At 51.7% G+C, this 9,959-nt stretch overlaps 1 protein-coding gene across 3 annotated transcripts in view; it reads right to left on the bottom strand.

The window, feature by feature from the left end:
• Positions 1-6,637, bottom strand: part of OGDHL (oxoglutarate dehydrogenase L) — a 31,352-nt gene extending 24,715 nt beyond the window's left edge. Inside the window, exons 1-5 of one of the 3 annotated variants that reach the window (XM_059662101.1) lie at positions 6,520-6,637; positions 5,610-6,024; positions 4,251-4,323; positions 2,617-2,821; positions 569-739 (exon numbers count right to left, since the gene is read on the bottom strand). In XM_059662101.1, the coding sequence (XP_059518084.1) occupies positions 569-739; positions 2,617-2,820 (375 nt within the window). In that variant the 5' untranslated portion in view covers position 2,821; positions 4,251-4,323; positions 5,610-6,024; positions 6,520-6,637. The remainder of the gene's footprint in view (positions 1-568; positions 740-2,616; positions 2,822-4,250; positions 4,324-5,609; positions 6,025-6,519) is intronic. The other 2 variants (XM_059662100.1, XM_059662099.1) reach the window with 2 other exon arrangements.
• Between the last annotated feature and the right edge of the window lie 3,322 nt (positions 6,638-9,959).

Genomic DNA, 9,959 nt, shown 5'->3' on the forward strand with positions numbered 1-9,959 from the left:
ACAAAAGCCAATCTATTCAACTTTCTTCTCCTTTTTTTAAAATATATTTTTATTTATTTCAGAGAGGAAGAGAGAGGGAGAAATAGAAACATCAATGATGAGAATCACTGACCAGCTGCTTCCTGCACAACCCCTACTGGGGATCAAGCCCACAACCCAGGCACGTGCCCTTGACCGGAACCAAACCCAGCACCCTTCAGTCTGCAGGCAGACGCTCTATCCACTGAGCCAAACCAGCTAGGGCTACTCAACTTTCATTCAAAATTTACTGAAACGGATTTTTTACTAAGTCCTTCCCTATACTTGGGGCACAGTGGTGTGTGAGACAGATAACATTCCATAGAAAGACCACAAACAAACAAATCAGTAGGCACAAGCAAGGCCAGGGGGTGGTAAGTGACCTGGTAATGTGACAAGTAGCAGCAGGAGTGAGAGCCATCGGACAGAGGGCTTAGAGAAAGGTTCTCTGAAGAGATGCCATCGGAGCTGAGCGCGTTCCCTTCCCTCAGCACCTGGCCACGCCCCAGGACCAGTCCAACGTCCAGCCAGTGCCCTCCCAGCCACTCACCTGGTAGGCCCGAATCAGGGACTGCACAGCCAGGTGGTCTTCCACCAGCTTGCTGGTCTTGGTCCGGCTTGAGGCGGCTGGCCTGCTCTCAGGTACAACAGAGGGGGCCTGCGGCTGAGGCGGGCCACACGACGCTTCCTCGTTGACTTTCCGGAAGAAGCTGTCCCAGGACTGGGCAGGGGTAGAAGCAAGAAAACAGCCAGGTCAGGGTCTGGGAGGAGTGGGGTGGTCCTGGTTTGGGCTCTGGGGACGTTGGGTGTCCTTCACCACCACAGCTCTCAGAGCCCTCCCAGGACCGTGCCAAGAAGACCCCTCAAAACCAGGCCAGGCCCCCCACCCAGAGCCAAGAGCCCTCCGGGACCCAGGCAGGCAGAGGGATGGGGGCTAAAACTTGTGGGCCAGAGGCTTCCGATGTGAAAGGAGCTTCTAGCCCGGTGTGGGTCGGAGGAGGCCTTTGCAGGGGGCAACTAGGCAGCAGGCCCTCGGCATTGTCAATGCATCTAGCTTTCGAGCTAGCAACCACTGCTGGTAGTTTACTCTACCGATGTACTTGTGCAGGTGTGCCTAGATGTATGGAAGGATGTTCCCGGCAGGACTGTTCATAAAAATGACAACAGAAAAACAATCCAAGTGGTAAGCAACAGCAAACTGGTTAAATAAATGATGATGCGTTTAGATGATGGAAGACTATGCAGTCCTCACAGAATCTTGTGCAGAAGCAAAAAACAGATATGCATATGCACAAGCACCTCCGTGTTCTAGCCCAGTGATCTGCAACCTTCATCTCACGGCACATAAACCAATTAGTAAAATTCTGCAGCACACCAAAAAATGTATTTTTTGCCAATCTGACAAAAAAAAATACATACAATTTTGATTCATTCACATAGGATGGCGATTGTTTTGTTGGCTGTTGTCATTTTTTTATTTGACAATCTAAGGGGAAAGGGGTCATTGCCCCTGACTAATCAGGTACTGTACGTTGTAAAAATTCTTGCAGCACACTGGTTAAAAATCACTGTTCTAGCAGAACACATAAAAGGGTTTTCCTCTCATACAGTGTGGGAAACCAGGGTAGTACAAGGCCTATTGGAAGCAATTTGTCAAAACCCATCAGTATTACATAGACAAATAATCTTTGGCCCAACAATTCCACTTTGGGGAACTTGAACAGATAGCTGCACACACGCAAGAGGAGAAATGTTCAAGATTATACACTGCAGCACTGATCGCGACAACCAGAGAAAGGAAAAGAGCCAGATGTCTGTCAGTGGGTGGGGTGGCACATCCATACAATGGAACAGTACGCAGCTGGGAAAAAAGAAGAATGAGGCTCTGGATGGACTGGCGCGGAAAGAGCGTGGACGTCTACGCTAAGTGGAAAAAGCCCGGAGCAAACAGCGCCTGTTGCATGTACCTTTGTACAAAGAGGAAAGCTAAAATTATGTTGCAGTAAGTTTACCTGAAGAAATTCTCTGCAAGACAACAGAAGAAGCTAAGAAAAAACTGAAACTGACGAGGGGGAGCTGAGCAGATGGATGGGCTGGGAGGGAGCCTTACTGTCTAAGACTCTAGGGTCATACTCCTTGTTTCCGGACCATGTGAGTCTGAGTAAAGAGAATGAAGAAGAGCTTCACTTTTCAGGTTCACCTGTCATCTGATTTTTTTTTTTTTTTTTTTTTTACCATCAACAGGTATTTATTTTGTCGGCTCAATACATACCTAAACACGTGTACCCCTAACTACTTAACAAGGGGCCCTGTGCAGACAGCCCAGCCTGACGGAGGGGCAGGGGCAGGTCTCGGGCCAGGAGTGGCTGAGCAGGGCACTCTCGGGACTTCTGGGCCAGCCCACCCCCCACTAGTTGGTTCCACAACGGGAAGGAAGCAAATTTCCTCACCAAAGGACAAGGCTTTCACACAGGGATGACGAAGGACCCGGAAGACAACGAAACCTGCCTGAGATCACACAGCTGGCAAGTTGCTTCTCCCCACTCCCCTCCGGCCCAGGAGCTGCCCTCCCACACCGCGGGCAGGGTGGGTGCCAACCTTGTGGACACTCTGGGGGTTTTCCAACCAGGCGAAGTACATCTCCTCCATGTAGCTGGAGCCTCCTCCATCTCTGCTGCCTGGGAAGGCGGTCCGTGGCCCAGACGACCTGCTGCGCCAGCTGGACATCTGGACGTCATGTGGGGCCAGAAGCCTCGCGGCCTGTACCCCCAGCCGGGATGTCAGCAACCTCAGCTGACTCATTCTGGACACAGGCAACGAGGGAGAGGCATAAGCCACAGGCCAGGGCAAAGGGGGCTCTGGCAGCCACTCTCACTCATCTGGCATTTATTGGTCCTACTAGGCAGGGGGCCCTCCTGGGTTCACAGCCAGTGGAGATCCCAGCACAATAAATCCACCAACAGCTTTCAGCATCCCTGAGCCCTGGTCCTGCTGTGCCCACCCACCCCAACCTGTGCTCCCTCCCGGCCGTCCCCCCAGCCTGGTGCAAAGACAAGTACAACCCAGGCCCTGCCTCAGGGAGCACCCAGACCAGGTCCTGCAGCCCATGAAAAGGCATAAGGCACGTGCATGCAGAACCCCCAATAAGGAGTAGGCTACGAGGCTGGCCACCCTGGAGCTTAAGCAGGGGAGTCCTCCAGGGGCAGGGTATGCTATGTCTAGTCAGTAAAAAGCCAGAAAAAAAGGGGTCTGGCTGCGCTGCACTATATCAGGAGGCCCATGGCACATCTGGATCTCTGGTGATTATAACCAAAAGTCACCAGTGACTTCCTCTAACTGCAGTGCTGACTCAGCGCACCATCCCAGGCCAGAAGGCCAATGACATGGGCCTGAACTGCCCCACTTCACAGCAGGGAGGACTGAGGCTCAGAGAAGGGAAGGGCATGGGACCAGTGGAGGGTAGACCAGCAGGCCCCACGCCCATCTTAGCTGGAGCCACTCTCTGGCTCTCGTATCCTTCCCAGAGCTTATACTCAGCACCAGTGTCGCCCAAAACATCTAACAGCTCCGGGGGTCATAAAGGCCGGAAGCCCACCCGATGGAGAGGAACGAGTACCTGGAGCTCATCTCACCCCTGTATGTCCCCTGCCCTTTCCCAGGGGAAATTCCTGAGTAGCAGGGGGAGCGTCTTCCACCCTCAGAGGACAGAAGTTCTAAGAGCTTCCTCCGACCCTGAAGAGCCTCAGGGGTCCCTACCAAAGCAAGCCGAGGGTGGACAAGGCCCACTGAGGCTCCTGTGCCCGAGACCTCCTGTCCCCCCACCCCCACAACTGTGAGCAGAGCCGCTCCCCTGCCCCAGCCCAGCACTGCCTGGACACAGAACAGCTCCCCCTGAACACTTGCTAATGCTCTTCTGCCCAGAGCACCCCAACCTGTGAGCAGGGCCCAGCACTAGAGCCACCCCACCAGGGACAGTGTAAGCAGGAAGGGCCTGGCTCCCATGTACAACTCAGGCCCCAAAAATGTGCCTTCTGTGCATAACTGGCTCCCAGTCCTGCCTGAGCGTGGCCCTGAGCCAATAGGCCTTTGGCCTGGTGTGCTCTTCTGCTCCATCAGCTTAACCAAGTCACCAGAACCATCAGGCTGGGCCCTTCTACAAAGAGTCAGGCCCCAAGGCAGGACCGGGTACAGCCCTCCCAGCCTGCTTCCTCCACCTCTCCCTCCAAACTCACATGAGCCAAAGAGAAGGGGAGATGACCTCCTCAAGCAAGGGAAAGTGGGCTCCTCAGGCAACCAGTAGTAAGTCTAAACAGAAGAAAATTAAAAAGCAAAAATATATTCCAATGCAGGAAGGAAGGAGGTGAGATCAGCTGGAACCTGAGCACCAAGTGCCCCAAACTTCCTTCCCACAGGCTCAGCCCCTGAGCTTCGGACCAGATGCCCAGCCCCACCAGCCAGTGATGCCACCCTACGCGAAGGCCACTAGGGGTTGGCTCTCTCTGGAGCAGCACCTCTTCAAGTGCAGAGTAGAGCTCAAGGCCCAGGGTCCCAACCACTGCTCTACTTCTGACCTGCCGAGGCCTGAGCAAATACAGGCTGCCCCGGCCCAGAGAGCCACTGGCCCAGGAGCCGCTGGCCTGGGATGTCCGAGAATCTAAACAACCCACAAAGCTCTGCCATCCCAAACCAAGACCATCCATCACGGGAATAAAAATAAGAGCACACAATAAGCACTGATTCTGGAGCAGGCACTCTGCCCATTTAACCCTCTCAACAATCTCATAAAGTGGGCACTAGGATTAGCCCCTTTTTATAAACAGGGAAACTGAGGCACAGAGAGGCTAAGCTGGTGAATGATAGGGCTCTGTGTGGTTCCAGAGCCTGCACCCTCCTCACTGTGGAGTCAAGATATAAACCCTGATTTTGTTGGGACAATGCATTTTCCCCAGGCTGCAGCCCGGGGCACTCTGCCAGCACAGGGGAATGGGACGGCTCCAGGGAACAGTGACAAAGCCTGGCTGTACCCAGCCAGCTCGGCTCAGGAACACTGTGTTTTACAAACAATGAACTGTCTGGGCCAGCCACTGGACACTGCTGTGGCCTTCACCCGCCTGGCAGGAGGGCAGCCAGCCAGCCACCCCTACCCATCCCAGCAGGGCTTGAGGACCCAGGAGCCCTAGAGGACAGGACAAAGCCAACCTCAGTATCGGAGCCAGAGCCCCCTGCCAGTCCTGCCAGGTTCTACCTACACAGGTGAATGCAGGAGCAGAGTCGGTCAGCCCCCTGCACACCCCCACCCAGCCCAGCTCCCAGGGCACTACCAGCAGGTTGCTCTGGGCAGCTCCTGGAATAGGGGGTGGGGGGTACCAGGTCTCTTCTCTAGGGAAAAGGTCAGTACCATCCCCACTCCCAGCCCCAGAACAATCACAACTGCAGACTTCCTCAACCACTAGCCCTCACACACTATAGGCCTGTCTGCACTGCCCAGGTGAGGACTGCTCTGCCTTCCTCCATAGAAATCTGTTAACAGGATCCCAGGGGGAAGGGCCCTCCCCCAGACATTGACTCTGGGCAGCAGAGCCTGCACTCACATTCTGAGAACCGGGTGGGCTTTTCGCAGGAATAAACCCCAACACTAGTTTGCTGAACCCGAAAGAAGGCCCGGGAGGCAGACTCCAAGGTGGGAAGGCAGGGAGGGTATGCTTATTTACTTGGCAGAGATGAAGGGCCGGGGCTACAGCCCAGAGTTGGGCAAAGTACAAAAATAGATGGGCCTGTTCCAGTGAGCTAAGGCCAGCGTGGGGAGGAGCTGCAGGGCAGTCCCCAGCGGAGGGGTGTCAGGTGGGGCCCTTGGGGGCTGGTTAATTAATGCCCATTGCACCCGCAGGGACCTCTGAGTAAACCCATCCCCCTCCTCCCCATCTCCCTGAGAGTGGCTGAATCACTTCCCAGGTTGGCTGTGACGTCAGGCCAGTCTTGCCTCTCTCAGGGCCTCAGTTTCCCCATCTGTGAACGGGCACAGCGGTTAAAACCGTCTGTAAGGCCTCTGCTCCCACGAGGTCCTGAGGCTATGAAGCCGACACCTGACCGCCTAGCACAAAAGGCGGGCCCCTCCCCATTTTAGTGTGGCTCCGCAGTTCCTGCCCTTGAAGGGACTAAGAGTAGCAGGCCCTGCGCCGACCACAAGACAGTCTGTAGTCTTCGAGCTGGAGAACCCCAGCTGATGCCGGAAACCCCACCATTAGTGCGTCACTCCTGCACGCAAAACACGGCACTCGCAGGGTCGGACCTGCGCAGAGGGCTGGGAGTCCTAGGGAGCCCCGATCAGCCAAGGGCGAAGCCAAGGTCACGCTCCTTCCCCCTCCCTGGTTCCCCCGCGGGGCCCCGTAAGACTGCGGGCAGCAGCTCCCCAGGACCCGGGAACGGGGAGCAGAGGGGCCGCCCCCAAGACGGCGGAAGAAGGGGCAAAAGGACCCAGAAGGGAGGGGCCGCCGCGCTCACCCGGCCGGCGGGTTCCGCGCGGCAGAGTGGTTGGTCCGGCGCCTGCAGGTGAAGAGTGAGCGCAGGAGGTGCGCAGCCTGGACAACTACCTGGATCACGTGACGCGGCGGCGCCAGCGAGCGCGCCCGGGAGACTCCGGCGCGTGGTGACGTCTCCATGGACACCACGCCCCGCCCCTGCCCGGCGGCGCTGTCCTCGGTGCTGACCGCCCGGGCCCGAGGCCGCCCGGGCCGGGAAGAGAGAAGATCCTGCCAACCACAGGGCAGGGCGATCCCATGGGGCTGGCCGTCTGCTGAGCCCCGGACCCCGGTGTCCTTGTCCAAACACTAAGAAGTGTGTACCAGGAAATTAGCAGCCGTGTGTGTGTGTGCGGGAGAATGGCTTCCATACACAGCGTGCTATCTAAAAGTCCCACTGTTATAGGGATACTACACATAAAGTGGGGATTTCACAAAGCCTAATACATTTTCCCATTTACTGCCCAGTTATTGACTTTCACTTCCCTGTTGCTACAAACAATGCTACAATAAATGTCTTTCTTCACATTCCCCATGAACGTGTGCGGAAATTTCTCTGGAACATATAACCAGGAGCTGAATTGCTAGGTCAGGGGTATGTGCATACAGGACTTGACTAATCAGTGTCACATTGCCGCTCGATTCTACATTTCCATAAATGGAGCAAGAGGATGTTTAAGTCTTCATAACTCAGCTACTAGTTGGCAGTGTCCAGCTTTCTAATATTTGCCAGAATAACAGATGCAATGTCATGTTATTGTTTTAATACACATTTATCTGATTATCAATAGTTTGCATCTCATTTTCTTTTTAATTTTGGGGTTTTCTTGTGTTATTCCTCTTGGGCTTTTGTTTGTTTACATACAGGATTTCCTGCCTTAGCCAAGTTTTCTCAGTGGTTAAAGCGTTGGCCAGCAGACCAAGGGTAATGGGTTCCGTTCCCAGTCAAGGGCACGTACCTCAGGTGCAGGTTCAATCCCTAGCTGGGGTCAGGGCATGTGTGGGAGGCAACCAAACAATGTATCTCTCTCACATAGATGTTTCTCTCTTTCTTTCTCTCTCTCTCCCCCCTCCTTCCTCTCTTCCACTCTCTAAAAAAAATCAATGAAAAAAAAATTCTTGGGGGAGGATTAAAAAATAATAATAACATTAACAGGAGTTCCTCATGTAGGAACATATACATTTGTGGTTCAAACCACCATCAACCCTCCATGGATTATTGCAACAGCCCCCTAACCAGCCTCCATGCTTCCACACTTGCACCCCTGAATTTTAATCTCAACACAGCAGGCAGACTTTCCCTTGTAAAATACTGATTCAAATCATGTTTCCCCTCTGCTCAAAACCCTCAAATGACTTCTCATTTCACACACAGTAAACACCAAAATTCTTACATTTGCGTCTAAGGCCCTCTATCTCATCTCAAATGCTTCAGGCATGCAACCATGCTGAATGAAGAAAATTAGGAAACCAAAAGAAATATGCCATGTAATACTCTTCATGTTGATTAAAAGCACATGCCTACAAAACTACAATATACATTTCACAATAAAACATTAAAATATATATCAAATATCTTAATATGGTTGCCTATGGGGAGGGGGGAAAGTTGGGGGGGTAGAGGTAATTTATTGATTACCCATACCAATACTGACAGGGTGCCATGGATGGAGAGATATGATTAACTCTGTCCTCTGCACCTAAAGTCTTTCCCCAAAAGTTGTTTATTTGGAGACATTTTAAAGTCCATATGGCAAAACCATATTTATTTAATTTATAATTATATCCCCAGCACTTTTCATAGTGCCCAAATCATAGTATGTTTTCAGTAATTATTTATTGAATGAATAATTGAATGAGTAAATGGACATTTAACTTGGATCTTGGAAGATAAGCATAAATAAAAGTTTCTCTGGTGCAGAAAGATGGGGTTCATTGGGAGTTATTTCATTAAAAGCACAGCAAGAAAATTACCTGGCTATTCATAGGAAGGGTGTCTATAGCACAGCATCAGAGGAAAACTGAAGAATTACTCTTGGAAAGCAAGACTGAGCCAGAAATGGACTATCTCTTCAAAGCTCTTATGATGTTCAAAACTCATAAAAGAAGCTAAATGATCTGGCTTGGCCTGAAATGGGGGAGAAGGGGCCTGGAGCCACCCATCTGAAACACATGGATTGAGAAGCAAGGTAGATGGTTCATGGGATGCTGGTACCACAAGAAATAGAAGTGATTGTTGGGGAGGAAAAATCAACACATGTGCACTGAAGACCTCCAGCAGAAAAACACTGTATGCAAAGGCAGAGTTGTATGAAGGTCTAGGGAATGAAAATTGCCTGAACATGGACAAGGTGTTAGGGGCAAAAATAGAATATTGGGGACTAGCTGTGATTATGGAAAATATTAATCATGCTCTGTTAACCATGTTCTGGTTAAACAAAGGACATTCTAATCTGGCTGGGAGTTGTATGCCACCAAGGCCTAAGAGTCAACCTTGGACTTGAGAGTCAACCTTGGAATGCTGTCCATTCTCATTCAAGAAGGCGGGGGAAGGTGAGTAGGTGGGAGGTAATCAACCAAGGACCTTGTATGCATGTATGCATGGCCCATGGACACAGACAATGGGGCAGTGAGGGCCTGGGACCAGGGATGAGGGTGGGGGCAGGCTGGAGGGGGTCAATGGGGGAAAAGGGGGAGATATGTAATACTTCCAACAATAAATAATATTTTTTTTAAATGTGGAGATTGGAATGTGCTTTCATGTTTGCGAATGTAATATGACAATATTAATGAAAAGAACACCCCCCTGACCCAGCAATCCACAGGGGGGGATATCTCCCACAGAAATAAGAACTGGAGGGGAGGAATATGTAAGGATGTTTATTGAAGCTTCATTTGTTATGTTGAACTGGAAACAACCCAAGTGTCCATCAAAAGAGAAAAGACTCTGGGGCCAGCAGAGAGGGGACAAGGGGTGTTGGGGGAATTGGGAGGGCTGGCTAGAAGGGGTAAATGGGGAAAAAAGGGGATGTCTGTAGTACTTTCAACAAAACTAAGGATAATTTTTTTAACTGCCTATTATCAAGGAAAGATTAACAACCTTGTTGCCCAAACAATGGAGTTCCACTGCAGCCTGCATAGCTTGCTTCCCCATACTTGTACCCTACTCCCCATGTAATCTTTGTCCTGCCTATATAAGCAGCTGGCTTATGGTGAGCAGACTTTTGTGGATGACCGGCTGCTCTCCCATACTGCCGGCATGATTGGAATAAACGCTCATATATGATTCAACCCTGTCTCTGCTTAATTGGCTCAAGTAGTGACAGGCAGCCTGGACCCACTGGTTGTCCAGTTTCAAAAGGACTGGTAACTTAGTCCAGGTGGGACCCAGTTTTGAATACCATGTCAAGTTTGAACTTTATT

This window comes from Myotis daubentonii, chromosome 13 (assembly GCF_963259705.1).
Source record: "Myotis daubentonii chromosome 13, mMyoDau2.1, whole genome shotgun sequence".
In the NCBI taxonomy this organism is placed as follows: domain Eukaryota; kingdom Metazoa; phylum Chordata; class Mammalia; order Chiroptera; family Vespertilionidae; genus Myotis; species Myotis daubentonii.